This window comes from Oryx dammah, unplaced genomic scaffold, assembly GCF_014754425.2.
Source record: "Oryx dammah isolate SB20612 unplaced genomic scaffold, SCBI_Odam_1.1 HiC_scaffold_27, whole genome shotgun sequence".
In the NCBI taxonomy this organism is placed as follows: domain Eukaryota; kingdom Metazoa; phylum Chordata; class Mammalia; order Artiodactyla; family Bovidae; genus Oryx; species Oryx dammah.
In genome coordinates, this window is record NW_024070211.1 from 4,163,603 (window position 1) to 4,187,382 (window position 23,780).

The window sequence follows — 23,780 nt, forward strand, 5'->3', positions numbered from 1 at the left end:
GGGTGTAGTTCTGGCTTTGCCTCTTACTATGTCCTGGGTAAGTTTGTGAACCTCACTCTGTGCCAGATTTCTCTTCTGTAAAACGGGAATAATAAACAGTGACCATCTCATAGGATTGCTACGGTTAAATGAAGTTTAATGTAAGTATGGAGCCTGACATGTAGAAAAAATTCAATTAGTGTTAGCTATGATTGTCACCTGAGAAATCTGTATGCAGGTCAAGAAGCAATAGTTAGAACTGGACATGGAACAACAGACTGGTTCCAAATGGGAAAAGGAGTACGTCAAGGCTGTATATTGTCACCCTGCTTATTTAACTTATATGCAGAGTACATCATGCAAAATGCCAGGCTGGATGAAGCACAAGCTGCAATCAAGATTGCCGGGAGAAATATGAATAACCTCAGATATGCAGATGACACCACCCTTATGGCAGAAAGCAAAGGAGAACTAAAGAGCCTCTTAATGAGTGAAAGAGAGTGAAAAAGTTGGCTTAAAGCTCAACATTCAGAAAACGAAGATCATGGCATGTGGTCCCATCGCTTCATGGCAAATAGATAAGGAAACAATGGAAACAGTGACAGACTTTATGTTTTGGGGCTCCAAAATCACTGCAGATGGTGACTGCAACCGTCAAACTTTAAGACGCTTGCTCCTTGGAAGAAAAGTGATGACCAAGCTAGACAGCATATTAAAAAGCAGAGACACTACTTTACCAACAAACGTCCACCTAGTGGCTATGGTTTTCCAGTGGTCATGTATGGATGTGAGAGTTGGACTGTGAAGAAAGCTGAGCACCAAAGAATTGATATTTTTGAACTGTGGAGTTGGCAAAGATTCTTGAGAGTCCCTTGGACTGCAAGATCCAACCAGTCAATTCTAAACGAAATCAGTTCTGAAAATTCATTGGAAGGACTGAAGTACTGAAACGCCAATACTCTGGCCACTTGATATGAAGAACTGACTCACTGGAAAAGACCCTGATGCTGGGAAAGATTGAAGGCGGGAGGAGAAGGGGACAACAGAGGATGAGGTGGTTGGATGGCATCACCGACGCAATGGACATGAGTTTGGGTGGACTCCAGGAGTTGGTGATGGACAGGGGAGCCTGGCATGCCGCAGTCCATGGGGTCGCAACGAGTCGGACACGACTGAGCGACTGAACAGAATGATTGTCACTATTATGTTAAGTAGTAAGTCAAATAATGACACCTTGTCAAACATATTCAAGGCACCAAAGAGAAAAGACTCTGCTAATAAGCAAAGATTTAACAGCAATGGTGTTAATTACACATTTACATACAGTATCAAAAGAGCGAGCTGCCATTTTTGGAGGAAAATAGCTTGTGAAGGTTATCCTTTGACATACCAGTTGTTGACAACTATTAACAGAAAGTTAAAACTAAGCTAATACATTTAAGTAGCCAAAGGCAGAAACTTCCTTCAACAGAAAAAAAGCCATTGAAGTTAAGAATCTTGTGGAAAATGACAATCAGAAGAATATAGTAATAAAAACGGCAAGGATCAGTTTAAGACAACGAAACCAGTTGCAGTACTGGGGTGCCATTCAGCCTCTTTACTGGCTCCAGAGCGTGCATCCGCCAAGCAGGCCCAGGCCCAGAGCTCCAACAGTTCCAGTTCTCAGGCTTCGGCTCTGCAGAACTGAGTGACCGTCTGTTCTACCGCAAAAATGCAAAAGCAACCCTACATGTTGGGAACAGCAGTCATTCAGAACCTCTGGGGAAAATACTTAATGATCTTTACACAATTAAGAACGGAATTTCTGGGACTTCCCTGGTGGCCCAGTGGCTAAGACTCCATGCTCCCAATGCAATGGACCTAGGTTCAATCCCTGGTCAGGGAACTAGGTCCCACATGCAGCAAGTAAGAGTTCACTCGCACTCAAGCTCCTGTGTACTGCAACAAGGCTTGAAGGTCCTGCACGCCCTGACTAAGACCTGGCACAGCTAAATAAATAATACATAAAATTAGAAAATATTTTTTAAAAAACCTACCTCTTTAAAAAAAATAAGCAAATAGAATTTCTCTTCATGGATAAAATTCGAATTTTTGCTTGACCCAAAGAAAAAGAAATATGATTTATCAGGTTCCAAAAATGAAAAGCTTCAACTATAATTGTAAGTTTTTGGATTAAAATTTCTTTTAGCTGGTGTTTAGTTAGCTAAGTACAAAAGTTCATGAATAAAGCTGGCTTACCCTCTTTCCCCCTGACAGTTTAGGATGGCAAAGTACCTCAGCTTGAGCAAGAATAACTTCTTAGGTTCTTTAAAGAAGGTATAAGGATAGGTTAACAAGCCTAGACTGGGCTGACAAAATTTTACAAAAGAGGAATGACAGAAAAAAAATGTCCAAGGTACAGGCATATTACATAGCCCTTGTTTTCATGTAATTTCCCATTAGTTACAGCCAACAGACATGACTGGATCAGGCTTACTTTAGTTAAATCTCCATGGATAGTTAGGATGGAGTTTTCCCTGTGTTGAAAGCTTCTGTTATAATTTTTTTAAAAAGTCTCCACCTTTCTCTGAAGTGGTGTCTCTTCTTTCTCATTTGAGCTTTAAGAAGCCAACACTCTCTCTCCCAGCACCTTCTGAGATTCACCTATCAAAGGTTGTTTGTAGGTGGTTTAAGGACATGTGAAACACTGTAGTTGAGCTCACTAAAAGCTACTGACCGTACTGAAGCCACCGATCCAGGCCAGGAATTGTTGGGTTATCTCTTGAGTTTGGTTTGCTGTTTACCTTTCTGTAACATGGAAACAAAAATTGTGCCTTCTGCTCCTTAAGAATGCCTGGAAGGGAAAAAAACCCAAACATCCCTTTATCTCAACATCAGGAAGGAACCTATCTTTGAGAGCTGGGGATTTTCCTTGGGAAGAGTGCAATGGGCCTTTTGTCTTTTCCCTTCACATGATGCTAAAATCAAGGATAGTTCTGTCTTCACCTGAATTCTGTGAATTTAACAGAACGTCAGGGTGGAAAGGGACCTGACACGATCTCAATGTCTCACTCTACGCCGGAGTGCCTGATACACGATATAGCCACCAGATGATCGTTCAGGCAATCTCTAAAACAAAACACAGAGACCAACCGAAATCCTCACTTCATTCCAGAAGAGTAGAGAATTCTTAGCACAGGTACCTAACAACTATAATATTGAGAATTATTGGACTTCCCTGGTGGTTCAGTGGCTAAGACTCCTGAGTTCTCAATCCAGAGGGTCTGGGTTTGATCCCTGGTCGGGGAACTAGATCCCACATGTTGCAACTACAACTCAAATAAATAAATGACTTAAAATAAAAATATTAAAAAAAAAATTATTACCTGCTAAACAGCATAACAGAAAATTAGATTACTTTCTGGAAGTAGGTCTAGGATTTATCAATCTTTTTGCAATGCTCTTTTTTTTTCTAGTTCAAGGACATATCTGAACACTAAACATGAAAAACTGGAACTTATGACCTTGAAAACAAGGACCTTGATAAAATACAAAGTGATTTTTAAAAATCTCTTATGCACTGAATAATCAGGTTCAATGTACTAAAAACACTCACCATCTATTTAAAAATTTAAAAACGCAAATAAACTGGAGCTTGTTGGAGCCTGTATTTAAAAAGGAAAATGGATGACAGCTAGTACAAGGAGCAGAGAAGGCTCAAAATGAGTAAAACACTACTACTGAGGAATTCTAGAAACTTTTAAATACAAGCTACAGTTCAGCAGCTTTTAAAATTCCATGTTTATTCATATTTTTCAAAATATATGTACATAAAAAAAGGAAGATTTACAACAGGAAAAGATTGCCTTACATGCAACACAAATTCCAATAAACTCATGATGGGATCACACATGATTCTGGATCTAACTCAAGCCAGTCTTCTCAAGTCCAATTCCCAGCCATGCCTCAGGCTGCAGACGGGATCCCAGGAGACAATGCAAATGGAATGGATTAAACAAACATATTTTGCCTCTGGCAGCACTCAGGCCAGAAGACATACACCAAAAAATTTAAGACAATTAAAATGTCAAGTGCCACAGGGAGGATAAATGATAACCGGAAATCAATACTTCTTAGGAAGCTAACACTATTTAACACAACTTCACGATACTAAAACAAATACAAATAAGGAAGGGTTAGGTAGTCAGGCTTCATTTGTTTTTTTTCTTTTCTCTTTTTAAATAACTCAAAAAAGGAAGCCACTAGTTTGTTATCAAAAGTGCTGTGGAAAGAAAAGAGGGGAAAAAATCCACAGATAAATTTGAAATATTTTAGCAAATTGTATGTTTTCCATTTCACGTTTCTACATTAGCAATGGTGTAACTCTCCAACATTTCCTTATAAAAAAGGGAAAGAGGAAGTGACAATCCATGCTCCAAATAGTAAAAATATATTTAGCTATCTGATCAAGACTCTGTTTTAATTTTTGTTAACAGAGGTGACACCAGAAATCACAAATTCAGTGCGCGCCTGTGTTTCCCCCTCAGCCAGAAACCACGTGGTGGAGAGGCCTTGTGCTTGCTGCTGTGGGGAAGCGGCGCCCAGGGGCCAGCGAAAAATGCCTGGAGATGGAGCAACGGGAAGTGGCCCCAAGGGCTCACGGATCTTCAGCCTCTAATGAGATCAGGGTGCTTTTGGCCTGTTCCCAAAGCTAAGACATCTCTGTGTTTATACTTGGAGAGAGAGAGGGTTAGCGGAGTGGTTTTATAAATAAGATTAGCTATTACAGCCGTACGTGAAGCCTCTAGGCAGGAGGCTTTATGAATCAGTCAGGGCTATACTGCCTCCTCTTTACATCCAGCACCTGACCAGCATCCCATTCTCGATGGTTTCTAACAAATATAAAAATCTTTGCAACTGTTTACATAAAACTGGAAGGAAAAAAAAAAAAAAAAGCCAAAGCTGACCATTGAAAAAGAAAAGAGGGATAGGGTGGAGGAAGAAAAAAGGACAAGAACAGACTATACAGTTCAGGAAAAGTCCAAAATTATGGCAGAAATTAAAATGACTGGGAGAGGGGAGGGGCAGGCACCAAGAACAGCACCTAAAGCTAACAAATGGCTAAACTGGTTTATTTATATTCCCTCCCCATAATGTTCATAGGAGAGGAAAAAAAAATGTAATTTTAAAAGCATCAAAACTAAAACAAATGCACACTGACCTTAGAAAATAAGATTTTGAATTTCATCATGATACCCTTTTTTCCTATAAAATTTACTTTTTCGCTTTGAATGATTTCTTCATGGTAGACTTGCCCTTGCCAGGCAACTTCACTTCCTTTCTCACACTGGCTGCAGGCTTCTTGGAAGAGCTACCACTAGGTTTCTTGATGACTGAGGGTGAGGGTCTGGCTTTCTTGGCAGGCGTTTTTGCTTTAGGAGGGGCTTTCTTGGGCAGGGGCCTTGCTTTCCCTCGCTGGGCAGCTGGGACTTTGGGCGCCAGCTTGGACCCTCTTTGCTTCATGGCTGCAGCCTTCCCTGGTGACTTGGCTGGGGTTTTCTTCTGCAACCTGTGAGAACCAGAGAGAAGGCAATCACTTATACTTGAGAGATTCACGTCACCACGATGACGAGATGCTTTGCCAGGAAAGAAACAGTACAGGCAAAACCACCTACATTATAACCTTCCACCTAAAATTGTATAAAAATTCAGCCAATTCTGGAAGTCTGCATGGTTTTCCCAGAAAAACATGGAATTATTTTTCTTCAAATAACCAAGCTACACACTACGCACACACACAGGTCTGACCAAAGAGTAATTAAACATTCCGTGTTTCACAAGCTTAGAGCCTCCAAATTCTCAGGAGAGGGTAAGCTCAAACGTCACACAGAGCACTTGAGAAGGACGCAGAGTTGCCGACGCGCTTCTCACAGCCTCTCTTCTCCCGGCCACTCTCAGCACTAAGGCGCGTTTCCCACTCACTCGCACCTTCTCTTCGGTGGTGGCTCCTCATCTTCAGAGTCTTCCTCCGATGAGTCATCTTCGTCTTCATCCTCATCTTTAGGATCATCTGGCTCTTTCTTTGGAAACAGAACTCCTGGGCTAGTAAAAAAATATTAGATAAAGAGAAGTCTCATGGGGACAAGCAAAAGGATGTGAACCTAGATATGCTCTTTCCTGGACATTACCCACTTCCTCCCACACTCCCCAATAAAGTCAGGATAGGTTACAAATACCAGGTCACAATTCAATCCATTCTGAACACTCAAATGAAGTTATGACAAATCTCTAAAAGCCTCAAACATAACTCATTCTCTACTTCCTTCCATTTAATAAAATTGACAACCACTTATTTAGTAAAGTTATTTAAACTCCTGATGTGTGTTCGGCACTGTATCAGCCATTGAATACATAGCAGTGAATGGTCCATACAGCAGTGAACAGTCTATACAGCAGTATATATTTTTTGCCCTTATGATAAAAGACCTCATAAAGCCTGAATCTCTTCAAAGTTTTTGAGAAATTCAGCAAGGATTTTTTAACTTTTCTTTATCCTTTATGATAGAAAACTTGGTACCACTGATTAATAAATCCTTAAATCATAACACTGTATGTACATGATTTTAAGTATTTAAAGCTAAACATTTGAAAAAGTCAAATACTGTACATTCAATGAAGCAACACTAGAGAAGGAAATGGCAGCCCACTCCAGTGCTCTGACCTGGGAAATCCCATGGACAGAGGACCCTGGCAGGCTACAGGCCATGGGGCCACAAAGAGTTGGATATGACTGAGCCCCATGCACGCAGCTCCTACACGGGAGGGTGTAGAACGTGACTCAGCATGTTTATGCACAAAGAGCAACATAAGAAAGCTGCACACTGCATGCCTGCCGAGACAGGTTTTAGTGTTAACTGTCGTGGCACTTCACTGGAAATCAAAGTACAAAAAGGCAATATTGGGCACACAAAAAATGCCTGGTCCATAGGAGGTGCTCAATAAATTTTCTAGTTCAGTGAAAAAATAAGGCATGTATACCAGACAAGTTTTCCAAAAAAATGTCCTTGTCTCTATAGTAAGAAGACGGCAGATTAGGATTCTTAGAAGTAGCCAATGCTCCCCCTACTTGGTACTGGACAATAAAAACAAATAATCGTCTAATAATCTTCCTGTCATCATCATGTACTCTATTTCTTATTAGCAGGAATGAACATGTTAATGACTGGCCAAGGATCTCAAAGAACTCCATGCTTGATTTCAGGAACACTTGGCTGACCATCAGCTCCAGCAGCATAGGCCAAGTCAATCCCCTGTTACTGTATGAAAACCTTCTGCTCGAAAACAATACTGCCTGCAGAAGTCTTTGGTTTCAAGTACATTCAGCTCAGTCTAACGGTAGTAAGGGCAAATAAGTGAAGCCACACCTGTAAACTGGAGTCAGATTTTTAAAAGTTGCAATGACCACTACTTCACATTATCAGTTGGGTGCTTACCTGGGATAATAGGGAAAACAGAGCTGGAAGGTGCCACTAAATCCTTTACCAGAGATCTGTTCCATCCACCCATTCTTTTCACATCTCTGCAGGGTTTTCTTCAATAGATGCACTGGACAAAAATTCAGAAATGAAGAAAATATTTGTTTATTCGGATTTGATAATTCTCTCAACTACAATCTATTATACATTAATTTATTATGTACATTATCCTGTCACATCCAGTATTCTGGCCCCAAGAATTCCATGGACTGTATAGTTCATGGGACTGCACAGAGTTGGACATGAGTGAGCAACTTTCACATGCTAAATTAATCCTTTGTGGTCAAAGGTATTATTAACTGAGTTACTAAATTACTATTAAGTGCCCATAAATTTGGCAAGAATTAATTATAAAGGGATGAGACTTCAGAGACCATTGTGTCAAATTCCTCACTGCACAAAGTGAAACAGCAGCCTAAGAGACTAATGACCTGCCCTACAGCTGCACATAAATGGGTAACTGTTGACTTAAAACTCAACTTCTATTTCTATTTATTTAAATATCTACCGAGTGCCTGCAAGTACTGATAAGCACTTAGGACAATGTCTATAAACTTAAACCATATAGCGCATGAATCAGCAAATAGTTACAAAACAGTATCATGGATCCTAAAGGCCTCACCAGTCCTCACCTTTTACACAAAATCACAAAGCATTCCTTCATAACATTAAAAAATACATATTGCATATGTTAAAAGTCAACAGTAAGACCTCAAAATTAAGTGTTTCATTTAAAACAATATATTCTAGTCTGCATTTTCTGCTACTTAAATTTTCATGTTCCTCACCCTACACCATTGTGCCTACTCCCATAGTTTAGTGAGGAAATATATCTCACTAATCCATAAATGATAATGCTGCTACAGCAAGGTTTCTAACTCAATCATCGCCTGACAGGGCAAATATGTCTACTAAAAAGTATTTTCTGTATAGGGGTTAAGTCAGTAACAAATCACATAAGTATTTTAACCTACTGGTTTGGTTTCAGGCTGACAAAAGATGCTTTGGTAAACATTCAGAAGAAGGTAAAAATATACTAGAGAGTTTTTTTTTGGCCATGCCACATGGACTGTGGGAAAACCACATCCCCTGCATTGGAAGCTCAAAATCTTAACCATTGTACTGCTGGGAAGTCCTACTTGAGAGGTGTTTTGAACCTAGAAATTTACTATTACAATAAAAATTAGCATAAAAAACCTTTATAATAAAGTGAAATCAAATTCTAATCCTAAGCAGACACTATAAAAAGGGTAAGTCTTGAGTACGTTTGTCTTTTTGTAAATAGTAAATTTACAAAAAGTTCTCTCTTGGTTTTCAGTCAATAGCTATGCTCTTTCATTAACAGCATGATGTCTAAGGATAATCCCACAAGATAACTTCCGCCACCTTCCCTGGGTCCCCACTGAACCTGCTCAACTCTGAGTCTTACTTTGATAGTTAGAATTGGTCCCTGGGTGGTTCTCCAGGACATACTTCTTCAGGGCGGTGGTGGAACAGGTCTTCGGCTCATTCATGGCAGCAATGGCAGACAAGATTGCATATTCCATCAGGCTTCCACCAAGTAGGGGTTTCTCCCCTGATTTCTTCAGCTGTTTTCCAAGGAGGAAGAGAAAAGCATCAAGACAACACTCTCCCAAAGCAGCTCAAGACAAGACTCCTCTGCACCAGGTGGGTCGGAGTTCCTGCATTAGCACAGATATGTTTTACAATAAATTGTCAGGTTAGGGACTTTCTCTTCCCACTCATTAGGTATTCAATCTAACTGAGGAGTCCCAACCCTCCTGTGGATATTTTCTTCTTCTATCTATCCCTCCATCCAACTGAAAATAGCAAAAGCCAACCTAACCCAAAGAGAATGACAGCTCTACTCCAAAAAGGAGGTTAACTGGTTATGTCCCTGACAAATTAACATTTTTGAGACTACTTCCTTTTTTCTGAACTTGAAAAATGTGAGCATTTACAAAAATAATAGTCTTTTTAATCTTGTAAGGAAAACAGCAAACAGTCTGACACATATCTGGAGTGTAACAGAAAATTATACAGCATATTTCAAGGACAAAAGGCACCACTGCCAACAAAGGTGGCACCAGTAAGCAGAAAGGTTAAAGAACAAACTGAGGTATGGTCTACAACAGTGCTCCTCAAAAGAAAGGTCCAAAACCCCCAAAGGGCTCCTGAGGCCCTTTCGGAGGATCTGCAAGGCTAAAACTGTTTTCATAATAGTACTAAGATGGGTTTGTCTTTTTCACTGTGACAACATTTGCACTGATGGTGGAAAAACAATGACTAAAGCTGCTATTACTTTACTACAAATCATGGTGGAGGTGCAGAAATGTACTAGTAGTTAGTGTGTTTTTTACTACTATATACTTAAGAAAAATAAAAGCTAGTTTCACATAGGAATGTCTTTGATATAAAAATGATTTTATTAAATCTCAATCCAACATGTCTTTTTGATACTCTATGGGGCAAAATGAGAAGAATGTATAAGGCATGCCAGCTGCATGTGGAGGGATGGTGATAGTTTCAAGGAAAATCACCTAGTGATTGAGTTCTGAGCGGAATCAGCTCCCTTTTTCATGGAATACCCTCCTTACTTGAAGGAACAATTAGTAGATAATCTATGGTCATCCAGACTTGGGTATCTGGCAGACATTTTCTTGAAAATGAATTAAGGAAGCCTATCAACTCAAGGAAAACAACTAACAGTATTTGTTACCAAATGATAAATTTAACTTTTCAAGAGATAAATTGTGGAAAATCTGCACCTACCATTATGAGCACAATAATTTCCCAATACTTAAATGTTGTGATGAGACCAGTAGATGATATTAATGAATATAATTTTTGTTATTTTTGATGAAATATGTCAACATTTAAAAAATTTGCATGATTCAGTGAACTACTATTTTTCAAACGACTGTGTTATAAAATTACACTCAAAGTTCAAAAATTGCACTCAAAGTTCAAGACAGACCAAAGAATTTAAGGTTACAGAGTACAAGGAGCTCACTAATATGGTTTCAGGCTTCACACGGCAACTTTAATGTAATTTAAGAAATACCACAAGATCAAGTAACATACTATATTAACAGAATTAAGGACAAAAAGCATATGATCATCTCAAGAGTTTTAGAACATGTGAGAAATCCAACAACCATTCATCATAAACTTCCAACAAATTAGTAACAGAACTTTCTCAATCTGATAATAGGCATTTATGAAAAATCTACAGCTTTAATGGTAAAAAAAATGAATGTTTTCCCTTTAAGATGGGTAACAAGACAAAGACATCTATTCTCATCACTATAGTAGATGTTCTATCCAGTGCACAGGGATGGGGGGGGGGCGCCCCCCAAGACATCCAGATTGGAAACAAAGAAGTAAAATGGTCTTTGTTTGCAGATGACATTATCCTGTATGTAGAAAATCCTAGGGAATCCACCCCCAAAGTCCCAAGGAACCTACAAAAAATTCTAAACTAGTAAATGAGTTCAGCAGATTGCAGGATATAAGAACAATAGACAAACCAAATGTATTTCTATTGGACAGCAGTGAGCACTCTGAAAAATGAAAATAAAGTTCCATTCACAATAGCATGGAAAAAGAATGAAAAATGTTTAGGAATAAATTTAACAAAAGAAATGTAAGATCTATACACTGAAAACAAGCAGTGCTGAGAGAAGTTAAAGATCTAAATAAACGATGAGAAAATGCTTGTCCCTGGATTGGAAAACTCAACATTGGAAAGGCAGTGATTCCTTCTGGATTGATCGATAGGTTCAATGCAATTTCTACCAAAACCTCAGGTGGATTTTTGTGATGAGTGAACTGTAAAAACCATACGGAAATGCACAAGACCCAGAGCAGTCAAAGCAATTTTGAAAAAGAAAAGGTTAAGAGAGGATTTATATTTCCCAATTTCAAAACTTACCATAAAACTACAGTCATCAAGATAGTGTGATCCTGACATGAAGATTCACATACAGATCAATGGAACAGAACTGAAGAGTCCATAAAAAAACCCTTACACTCATGGGTCAATTACGTTTTGATAAGAGTGCCAAGGCAATTCAACAAGGAAGGGACAGTCTTTTCAATAAGTGGTGTTGGGACAACTGGATGTCCACATGCAGAAACATGAATTTATATGCTTAGCACATATCATAAATGGATCACAGCTCTACATGTAAGAGTTAAAACCATAAACTCTCAAAAGGTAAGTAAAACTTGGTTTCAAGCCAGGCAATGATTAGATAAGTCATCAACAACCATTAACTTAGAAAAATGATCAACTGGATTTTACCAAAATTAAACACTTTTGTGCTTCAAAAGACACCATTAAGAAAGTGAAACCATGGGTCACTGAGTAGGATAAAATATTTGCAAATCATGTATCTGAAGAGGAACTTGTATCTAGTTATATAACTCTTATATAGGGCCTTAAATGGGGCTTCCCTGGTCTCTCAGAGAGTAAAGAATCTGCTTGCAATGCAGGAGACCTGAGTTCAATTCCTGGATTGGGACGATCCCCTGGAGAAGGGAATGGCAACCCACTCCCATGGACAGAGGAGCCTGGCAGGCTACAGTCCATGGGGTCACAAGAGCTGGACACAACTGGGCAACCAACAGTTTGACTTTCACATATAACTCTTATAATAAGACAAATAGCTCAATACTAAAAATAAGCAAAGGATGTGAAGAGACATTTTACCAAAGAAGATAAATAAATGTCCAATAAATCCAAGAAAAAATGGTCAACATCAACAGTCTTATGGAAATGCAAACTAAAACTATAATGAGAAACCGCTCTGTATCTACTAGTATGGGTATAATTTTAAAAAAAGACAGTAAGAGAGTTGGCAAAGATAAGGAGAAGCTGGAACTCTTATACACACACTGCTGGTAGGAATGAAAAATGATGCAGCCACTCTGGCAGTTTCTTAAAATAAATTTACCATGTAGTCCAGGCAGTCCACACTCCTACTTTACCACAAGGGAAACAGAAACATATACCCACACAAAGATCTGGACATAACTGTTCACAGGCAGTATTAATCACAATAGCTAAAAAGCAGAATAACTCAACTTGTGAATGGATAAAGTATGTCAGATTATAGAATACTATTTGCCAATGAAAGGAATGGAAGTATTGATTTCTGCTGCAACATGGATAAAACAAAAAAGTATTGTGCTCAGTCAAAGAAGAGCACATACTGCATGATTCTATCTGTGTGAAGGTGTAAGGAGGTGAATCTACACAGGAAGGAGAGATGAGTAGGCTGGATAGGGATGAGAAGAGAGTGATACAAATGGGCGCAGGAGTTTTTTGGGGTGATGGAAATGCTCTAAAACTGGACTGCAGTGATAGGTGTACAACACTGTAAATTTACTAAATTTTACTGAATCAAATTGTAATGTAAAATGATTATATCTTATAGTACACAAATCATACTTCAATGAAGCTATTACAAAAAAACTATCATTTGTTGAGCATTGGTATACTATCAAAGAATAGTATTGACTTCTGAAAATTACCCTAATTACTCATTTAAGTACTCAGTGTGAGCTGGATTTTCTTCATAGACGTAACCCCAAATATATTAAAAACAGATGCTAGCTGTCTTCTATTAAGCTGACAATAAAGACTCTCGTAAAAATGTTAACAAATAGTAACCTTCCTCTCATTACGGGAAATGCAGTTTTCATAAAAAGGGTTATGTCAACACGTAACAGGTTTATTACTTTAGAAAAGAATAAATAACTAAAAAGGTCCTCAGTTATATAATTTCTAGTATGGTAAATATTAATATGTATAAGCCACATAAACACAAGCTCTTGGGGTCCTCAATAAATTAGAGTATAAGGAGGTCCTGAAACCAAAACTTTTGAGAACTACTTCTCTACAACCAACCCTTTGAGCCTCTAACCTGGAATGTTCCAGAAGCACCTTTGCCAGTTATTTGTTCTAACTGGCCCCTCTCTACTGCTCTCTGCAGAGCATTCTTCAACAGCTGAGGCCTGCAGAGAAAACAGAAAACAGCGATTAATACATCAATGAAGCAAAGATTTGAAAAAAAGCAGATCCAGGGTCATTCTAAACAACTAAAGTTCTATTCCTATTACACGTGTGGTACTTTGTTAAAATGAACAATAAAATAATAAGTTGTTGGCACTCTTAATAAGTGGTATTCTTTTGTTCAAGCAATAAGCTAAATTATTACAGAACCAGGTACCATACAGAACTATGTAGTATATAGTGGAAGCAAAACTTTTGAGAGCTACCTCTCTAAAACCAAGCCTATGGAACCAATTTCCCACTTGTCAGGGCACTCCAAAAATCTCTTTATTACCATCAGTTCAGTTTAGTCAGACAATAACAACACAACTTTGTAATCAAGCAAAGAAAGAGTATCTATAGTCCCATCTAATTCTGACATTCTCTTGAGGCAAAACTCCTAGATCTAAAATACACGCGCGTGGACACACATACACATGTATATACACATCAACAAAACTGGAGTCATTTTTTTGCAATCCAGTTATCTAAAGTCAGCCTAATAAAATATAATTCTCTGAGAAAGAAAATAGTTTTTTTTTTTTAAGCATAGTATCTCTGCCTTTAAAGGGCTGTCGTTTAAAAACACACACACACACACACAAACCCAGGTCATCAAAATCAAATGGCAAGCATGAGGAAACTGAATTTCATTAAAAACATAAGAATAAAGTGTTGAAGCAAAAGCTGCTCTGTCAAGGGGCAATGGTCTGAGTGGTGGGTGGAGAATCTCAGGTGCAGGGAGAAATCAGTCAGGTTGATTTAGGCTTAAAGGGGTCTGCGGTACACGACAGGACAAAACAAAAAGCTACAATCCAGGCTAATGACAAGACATCCAAAGAAACAGCTAGTTGAAACCCAAAAGGTTAGTGATGTGTTTTGCCACACGTGCGCAAAATTACTAGAATAGCATTCAACCAGCAGAAAATCGTGAGACTTATTTGAAACTGATTACTTGATAAGTTAAATTGAGATCAACAACTTGGCAGCCCACTAAGGAGCAGAATAATGAGGGTCAAACTATTAGCACTTGATGTCCTTTACTGAGCTTCAATACTTTTCTTTAGAGAAGAAATTTTAAATTTTTAATCAATAAACATTACAGGCTGAGTTGACACTCAAATTATTGACTACATTATCCATATGATTGGAGAGGAAAAGTAGAGATCTCATGTTTTAATTAATAGGATGCTAAAGAAGAGAAACCATGGGGCTTTCTTGGTGGTCCAGTGATTAAGACTCCAGCTTCCAATGCAGGGAGCACAGGTTTGATCCCTGGTTGGGGAACTAAGATCAAACATGCTGTGCAGTTTGGCAAAAAAAAAAAAAAAGAGTAGAAATCATACTAAGAAATCATGTACACTGTGACACTCGAAATAAAGAAGCTCCCTCCCCGCCAAATCACAACCAAAACCTCTCTAACCCAGTGCTGTTCCACTCAGGACAAATACGATTCATGTCACAACCCAAAACATACTCAGAGCATTCATCCCATAAATATTTACTGAGCATTTATTATGGTTATGCAGGATTTAACACTTAGATCCAGTCACTAAACTTAAAGAATTTAAGAAATGATGAAAATGTAATAATTATGGCAAAGAATTACACGGGTCAGGGTTGAAGTATGTGCACAGAGCTTTGGGAACACAATCGAAGGAATGATTTAACTGTCAAATGATTTTTCTCTTAGTTGCTCTGTAAGTTAGATTCCAACAGAGGATTACACAGCTTGAGTAAAACACTGAAACCCTAGACTCTTATATCAAATAACTCATCTGAGAAGAATCTTAACCAAGGTTCAAATGCTCTAGGAAATGAGTTATCAGTTAAACTGGTTCCCTTTTGTTTCCTCAGCAATACCAAGCATTACTCTGCTATATACCTCACCCTGGGCCTTTAGAGTCTCAAGAGTTCTCTCTCTCACGCCTGCCTGCAGGTAAGCCATGCTTATATTAAGTGATGCCAAACTTCTCAGGCCCTCACTCTCATCACTGCTGCAACCTTAGTACAAGCCACCACGGCCTCCCTCCTGGGCACTGTGTTGCTGTGTCTCCACAGTGCATGCCACTATGGGTCACTATATCTATAAAGGCCTCTTTTATTACGTTACTCAACCGACAGGTGTCAGCTTCAGAGTCTCTCAAGGCCTGGTCCCACCTCTTGTTAGTCTAGAGCCAGTCAGACACAGGCTTCCTTCCGTTCCCAAAAAAGAACGTCAATTCTTGCTGCTAAATTTTCTCATGAGGCTCCTTTAAGAACGCCTGCACCACTCCACCAACCGATCTGAATTCTACATTCTTCTAGAGCCATCTCAGTGGGATGGGGCACAACTGGGTGGGGGCCATTCAAGTCCCATCTCGGTAACTTACTGTTAATTGCCAGGCACAACCCCCTTTTCCAAAAAATTGTACAAGATATATAGATCACATTTTGTATATATGATGGTGCTAAGTGTTACTCTAAACGTTTTACATGTGTAGAATAAACAAGAGACAACAACCACCCAAAGAAATAGGTACTGCTACTGCCCACACTTTACAGAAAACTAACCAAACTGATCACACGGACGGCAGCCTTGTCTAACTGACTGAAACTATGAGCCATGCCATGTAGTAAAAGACGCCTGCTCCTCGGAAGAAAAGCTGTGACCAACCTAGACAGCATATTAAAAAGCAAGAGACATTACTTTGCTGACAAAGGTCCATTTAGGTAGTCAAAGCTATGGCTTTTCCAGTAGTCATGTAGGGATGTGAGAGAATTGGGCCATAGAGAAAGCTGAGCTCTGAAGAATCGATGCTTTTGAATTGTGGTGTTGGAGAAGACTCTTGAGAGTCCCTTGGACTGAAAGGAGATCAAACCAGTCAATCCTAAAGGAAATCAATCCAGAATATCCACTGGAAGGACGTATACTGAAACTCCCAATACTTTGGGCACCGGATGTAAGAACTGACTCACTGGAAAAGACCGATGCTGGGAAAGATTGAAGGCAGGAGGAGACAGGGACAGCAGGGAATGAGATGGTTGGATGGCATCACTGACTCGATGGACATGAGTTTGAGCAAGCGCTAGGAGTTGGTGATGGACAGGGACGCCTTGCATGCTGCAATCCATGGGTTGCAAAGAGTTGGACACGACTGAGCAACTGAACTAAACTGCTCATACTTTACTGAAGAGGAAAAGTTAAGTGACAGAAAAATTAAGTCACTTCTTCAGGATCAGTCAGGCAGTGCAAGAACCAGATTATAAACATGGGCAGTCTGACTTCAGCTTCTGCATTTTTACTATGCTAGGCCTGCACTTTCAGTATGTTAATGAACTGTCCAGAATAGTGGAAAAAACAAGGTCATAACCAAAAAATGAAATACAGTTCTGCTTTCACTAGTGAACAGCCAGGTAACCCAGGGTAAGACTTTTATCAGCAAAATTGAGGTAGGAATACATATTTCTTAAGTCTATTTTGAAAATTACAGAAAACAATGTAAACAGAAGTGGTCTTTTTTAAACAGTTTTTAAAGAAGTGCCCACTTTTATTTATTTCAATTATTTGGACATGCCATGAGGCATGTCAAATCTTAGTTCCCTGACCAGGGATCAAACCCATGCCCCGTGCTTGCCGTGGGAGCCCAGAGTCTTAACCATTGGACCTCCAGGGAAATCCCTGAAAGTGTTTTCAAAAGCCCTGTACAAATTTAAGGAGCTGTTTATATCAAGGTCTTGTTTTTGTTTTTTGATTTTTTAAAAATAAGATGATTAAACAAGTCTACACTGAGAAATAAGAAAGCAATGCACAGAGTGAATAGAAATTAAGGGAGAGAGCAGTTCTGAGTGTCAGGAATCCTGTAAACAAAAGAGTTATATCAATCTGTTAGATCAATTTTCTAAAAATGAATATGACAGAGTTACACCATACACAGGTTTAGATATTAAGATTTTATTTCTAATGTCATATGGCCGAGTGAGTGAGTGAGTGAAGTCACTCAGTCGTGTCTGACTCTTTGCGACCCCGTGGACTGTCGCCCACCAAGCTCCTCTGTCCATGGGATTCTCCAGGCAAGAATACTGGAGTGGGGTGCCATTTCCTTCTCCAGGGGATCTTCCCAACCCAGGTATTGAACCCAGGTCTCCCGCATTGCAGGCAGATGCTTTAACCTCTGAGCCACCAGCCAAATTACCTTTGAAAAACACCTTCTCAGGGGCCAACCAAAAGCCCATGTAAAGCTAACATATCTAGTTTTTCTGTAGGGTTTCAAAAAAATTCGTTGTTAAAAAAAAGAGGTGACTTACATGTTTAAGTCATCTTAAGTCATTTTAAACATCGGAATCATATTTAGTATGGTGTGACGCTCATACCGTAAGAATAATGTTGGAATTTGTGTTTTCAGTTGCTCAGTCATGTCCGACTCTTTCCAACCCCAAGGACTGTAGCCCGCCAGCCTTGTCTGTCCATAGGATTGTCCAGGTAAGAAAGCTGGAATGGGCTGCCATTTACTCCTCCAGGGGATCCTCCTGACCCAAGGATCAAACCTGTGTCTCCTACACTGGCAGGCAGATTCTATACCACTGAGCTATCCGAGAAGTCCTATGTTGGAATTTAGAATAATGACACTAACATTAGCTATTCTAACTGGTTAATATGTACGAAGGTTCCTAACAATCCTTGAGTTGTACACACTGTTTATCAATGAGGAAACCAAAACACAAAGGAGTAACTTTTTCAGAGATATAAAGCTAGAAAATGACAGCCTCAGGATTTAAACAAAGGTGTCTGGTTCCAAAGTCTGTGCTCTTTACCACAATGCTCTACAACCTCCAATACATGGTAGCAGAAATTCATGTCTCATTTCATATGCTCCAGGGCATACATTTCTTGAGTGAGATGGCCAGGTAAAGGGCATGTATCAGCTCACTCATTCAACTTACATTTATTGAGCACATACTCTGAGCTAAGCTTGGGGAAAACAGAGGTCAACAATTTAAAAAACCTGGCCTTCAGGAATCTGACATTTTAATGGGGGTAAGCATGTGATTTTTTCACAAAAAGAGTAAATAAATAGTATACTAGAACAGGATGAATGCTGTGGAGAAAAATAAGGCAGAGGTAGAATTCTCCACTCTGGGAGAGGGAAAAGGTTGCGAACGTAAGTTAAGTGGTCCCATCAACCAAATGCAATGGGTGGACCATGTGTGGATATTGACTTGACTTGAAAAAATAAACCATAAAATAAGTCATTTTGGAGATAAGACAACTGAGCACATTTGAACATGGTCTGGGTACCAGATAATGTTTAAGGAATTATAACTTAGTTCAGAATTATGTTAGTATCATGATTATGTTCTCTCTACATTTATGGGTATATTTGAAAACTTCCAAAATAAAATGTTTAAAAATAGTAAGATAGTCAATGCAAGCATGTGGAGTCTTACTCCAAGTTTTTAGAGTAAACACTTAAAGGAAGAGAAAGAATAAAGTGGATTACTGCAGAAAACCACCCAGGCACAGGGAACAGCAAGTATGAAGTCTCTGAAGCCAGTAGGGCAGAGAAGGGGAGTACGATGAGGTCGGAGACGCAATGTAAATGTAGCGTGGGCCATTTTAAGACTCCACCTTTAAACTATTTAACTGTGAGGCGGTTGAGAAGCCACTGGAAGGTTTGAGTAGCAAGATGGTATCACCTAACTTACACTTAAAAAGTCTCACTCTCATAGCTATGTTAACAACAGACTGAAAGGGAGGGAGTACAGGAAAAGCAGGAAGCTACTGCTCTAACACAGGTAAGAGATGATGGTGGGCTTAGCAAAGAGTGACAATAGTGGAGGTAATGAAAAGGGGTCTGAGAGACCAGTATACACCCAAGGTTTTTGACTTCAGAAGCTGGGAAGACGTTATTGCCATTAACTGAGATGCAGGAGGTATGGGAAGTGCAGAGACTTTCTGGTGGCACAGGAGGGACAGGGCTGGGGAAGAGGGGGATCATGAGTCTGGTTTTGGACACATCCAGTCAGACATACAAGTGGTGATAGCCAATAGGTATTTGTATAAATAAATGGGGGCCAGATTTATGTATCTATACACTAGTACTGTACAGGTGGTATTTAAAGCTTTGAGAATGAAAGAATTATCCACTGCAGGCATCATACAATGCCTATTAATCTCGAAGTTGTATCTGAGGGGCATAATCAGGGTTCTAAGAATGACAGGAAGCCTAAGGTCTAACCGTGGGACACTCAGACACTAAGGAGGCAGGTGGGAAATCTGGAATCCTTAGGAGACTGACAAAGAATGAGAGGAAAAATGCAGAGAAAGATGCAGTGTTCTGAAAAGCAAGTGAAGGAAGTGTTTCGTGTAGATGGGAGCCATCAACTGGGTCAAATGCTGGTACAGAGACGTGACCAGCAAGTAAGTATGTCAAGGACCATGAACTGATTACTTCTACGATTCCCATTTCTTTGGTACTTTATGGATGGTCCTAGAGATTCTCATACTGAGTGAAATAAGACAGACAAAGACTAACTGGCCCCTCTGAAGACCACTGAATGCTTTTCTGAACATGTGGCTTCTGAGTTGAAACCCCAACAATTCTAATTCTATACCTCAGTAATCCAAGGTAAACACTGGTACTAAACTGTAACAGGACAATGTGCACCCAGTACAAAGACTGTCTATCGAAAAGACTCTGGATTACAAACACAATTTCCCAGAAGTCAACACAGACCTTACACAAACATTCAAAACATAAACCCAGGGAATTACAAATTTAAACAAATTAATGTGTCTGCACGAATCCACAAGGACATGTGACAATCTAAATAATCAGTCTAATAATGAAAATAAAAACAAAAATAAATGGTACCTAATTAAACTTAAAAGCTTTTGCACAGCAAAGGAAACCATAAACAAAATGGGAAGAAAACCCTCAGAATGTGAAAAAATATTTGCAAAGAAAGCAACTGACAAGGGATTAACCTCCAAAATACACAAACAGCTCATGCAGTTCAATACAAAAAAAAAAAAAAATCAAAAAATGAATGGAAGATCTAAATAGACATTCCTGCAAAGACGACATATAGGTAACCAACCACCTATATGTTACCTGTGAAAAAATGCTCAACATTATTATTAGAGAAATGAAAATCAAAACTACAACGAGTTAACACCTTACTCTAGTCAGAATGGGCATCATCAAAAAAACTACAAACAATAAATGCTGGAGAGGGTATGGAGAAAAAGGAACCCTCCTACACTGTTGGTGGAAATGTAAACTGATACAGCCTCTACGGAGAACAGTATGGAGGTTTGTTCCTTAAAAAACTGAAAACAGAGCTACAATATAACCAAGCAATCCCACTTCTGGGGATGTATCTGCAGAACATAGCAACTGGAAAAGACCCATCTACCTCAGCGTTCACTCCAGCACTATTCACAACAGCCAAGACATGGCAGCACCCTAAAGGTCTAGCAACAGAGGAACGGATAAAGATGTGGTACATGTGTACAATGAGATATTCTTCAGCCATAACAAAGAACAAAATGACGCCATTTGCAGCAATATGGATGGACCTAGAGATTCTCATACTGAGTGAAGTAAGACAAACACAAATATATGGTTATCACTTATGTGTGGAATTTAAAAAAAGGTTATAAATCAACTTACCAATCAAAACTGCAACAGTTACAGAGTAGAAAATAAACTTATAGTGGGGGGGGCATAAATTGGAAGAATGGGATTGACATATACACACTACTATATATAAAATACATAACTAATAAGGACCTGTTGTATAACACAGAGAACTCTTTGTAATGGCCTACATGGCAAACTGAAGGGGAGAAATTGGAAACAGTGAAATTTTCTTGGGCTCCAAAATCACTATGGTGACTGCAGCCATGAAATTCAAAGACACTTGCGCCTTGGAAGGAAAGCTATGACAAATCTAGATAGCATGTTAAAAAGCAGAGACATTACTTTGTTGGCAAAGGTCCGTCTAGTCAAAGTTATGGTTTTTCTGTTAGTCATGAACAGATGTGAGAGTTGGACCATAAAGAAGGCTGAGCGCCAAAGAACAGATGCTTTCAAACTGTGTTGTTGGAGAAGACTCTTGACAGTCCCCTGGACAGCAAGGAGATCAAACCAGTCAATCCTAAAGGAAATCAGTCCTGAATATTCACTGGAAGGACTGATGCTAACACTGATGCTCCAATACTTTGGCCACCTGACGAAAGAGCCAACTCACTGGAAAAGACCCTGATGTTGGGAAAGATTGAGGGCAAGAGGACGAGGGGGCGTCAGAGGATAAAATGGTTAGACAGTATCACTGACTCAATGGACATCAATCTGAGCAAACTCCCAGAGACAGTGAAGGACTTTGGCGTGCTGCAGTCCATGGGGTTGCCAAGAGTTGGACATGACTTAGCAAAAGAACAACAACACAACAGATTTAAGTTTGCTGTACCTCTGAAACGAACACAAACATTGTAAATCAATTATACCCCAATCAAAATCTTAAAAAAGATCTGGAGTTATTAAATTTTCCAAACAGTGGTGACATTACAGTGGCAGTTTTTTAACAAATGAATTACTATAAAAATTCTCTCAGAGTTTTACCTTAAATGTTTGAATGATAAAGACATTATGCTATTTCTATGTAGAAGTGCTACAGAAGCCTGAATTCTCCTATATTCTCGATTATAACTCTAAATAAAAAATAATGAGCTACCAACCAGTTCATTCTCGTCAGCATGGCTACTGTCAAAAAACAAAAACAAACAAACAAAAAAACATCAGAAAATAAGTGTTGGTGAGGATATGGAGAAATCAAAACTCCTATGGCTTGATGGTGGGAATGTAAAATGGTAATAGTCACTGTGGAGAATGGTGTGGTAGTTCTTCACAAAATTAAAAATAGGATTATCATATCATCCAGAAATTCCACTTCTGGGTATTTGAAAACAGGGTCTCAAAGAGATATTAATATACCAAGGTTAACAGCAGCATTATTTCACAACAGTTAAAAATATGAAAGCAACCCAAATGTCCAATGACAGATGAATGGGTGACAAAATGTAGAGAGAGACAGAGAGAGGGAGAAAGAGAGGGAGGGAGGGAAGGAGGGAGAGAGAGAGGGAGAAAGAGAGAGAGAGAGAGAGTGTGTGTGTGTGTGTGTGTGTACGTACGCACACACACAAATATTCATTCTTAAAAAGAAATTCTGACACATGCAGCAATACAGCTGAACTTTTAAGGGCGTTATGGTAAGTGAAATAAGCCAGCTACAAAATTACTGTATGCTTCTATTTATACGAGGTAGTGCCTACAGCAGTCAAAAACCAGAGACGGAAAGTAGAATGGCGGTGGCCAGGGGTGCGGGCTAAGGGGGGACAAGGAGTTCTTGTTCACTGGGGACAGAGTCGCAGCTCTGTAAGACTGAAGAGAACGCTGGAGACGGGTGCTGCACTGGTAGCACATTATTAAAGTGTTTAAGAGCACTCAACACTGTGCTCTTAAAAATGGCTGACAAGGTCTACTTTACATATTATGTGTATTTTATCACAATAAAAAAGTGAAAAAATTTAATAATAAGCAGCTGAAAGGACACGGATTAATAATGCCGAATATTCTAGCAGTTGACCATGAAAAGTTACTCTATGGCAGTCTTATGAAGGTCAACATGTGGCTTGAGTTTCAAAAAGAAACTACATATGGAGTATGAAAAGGAAAATATCACAGGACAAAAAAAAGAAACCCACAAATAGCTCACCTAGAAGTAATCTTAAATGAATATTTAATCTCTCTCCTTTTTCATGAAAAAGGGGCTAAGGAAGTAACACAGACATGTGTGCTTTAAAGCCCAGGCCTCTGGCTTTTACCTGATGTCCACTCTAAGTTTGGGATAATACTGAGACACATATTTCCTGATGAGACTGTAGGAAGCTTCTTTAGGTTCACAAAGGCGAGTAAAGGCCAGTGGGAGGATATCCTCCAGTTTTACTTGTGGTTCTGGATCCACTGCAGAGCTCCTGTTCTGAAATGTAATATCAAAATGATCATCATTACAGGTTTCTGTTCTATTGCTTCTATATTCAACGCAAGGGCTTTCCTTAGCTGACTGCCAAATCAACTAGCCAAAAGAAAAACTAACCCTTTTTAGCACATTCAAACAAATCACAGCACCATGGTGTAATGCCACTTGCGTGGCGATTTCTTTGAGGTAAAAATTTCAAACTGGGA

General features: G+C 39.2%; 1 protein-coding gene across 12 annotated transcripts in view; it reads right to left on the reverse strand.

Annotated features, from left to right (window-relative positions):
• Positions 1 to 3,740: 3,740 nt before the first annotated feature.
• HP1BP3 (heterochromatin protein 1 binding protein 3) overlaps positions 3,741 to 23,780 on the reverse strand; it is a 36,741-nt gene continuing 16,701 nt past the window's right edge. For 10 of the 12 annotated variants that reach the window (XM_040229484.1, XM_040229477.1, XM_040229479.1 and 7 more), the window contains 6 exons: positions 23,420 to 23,574; positions 13,424 to 13,514; positions 8,923 to 9,082; positions 7,452 to 7,563; positions 5,947 to 6,060; positions 3,782 to 5,527 (listed from right to left, as the gene is read on the reverse strand). In XM_040229484.1, the coding sequence (XP_040085418.1) occupies positions 5,233 to 5,527; positions 5,947 to 6,060; positions 7,452 to 7,563; positions 8,923 to 9,082; positions 13,424 to 13,514; positions 23,420 to 23,574 (927 nt within the window). In that variant the 3' untranslated portion in view covers positions 3,782 to 5,232. Of the gene's footprint in view, positions 5,528 to 5,946; positions 6,061 to 7,451; positions 7,564 to 8,922; positions 9,176 to 13,423; positions 13,515 to 23,419; positions 23,575 to 23,780 lie in introns of all 12 variants that reach the window. The other 2 variants (XR_005719117.1, XM_040229476.1) reach the window with 2 other exon arrangements.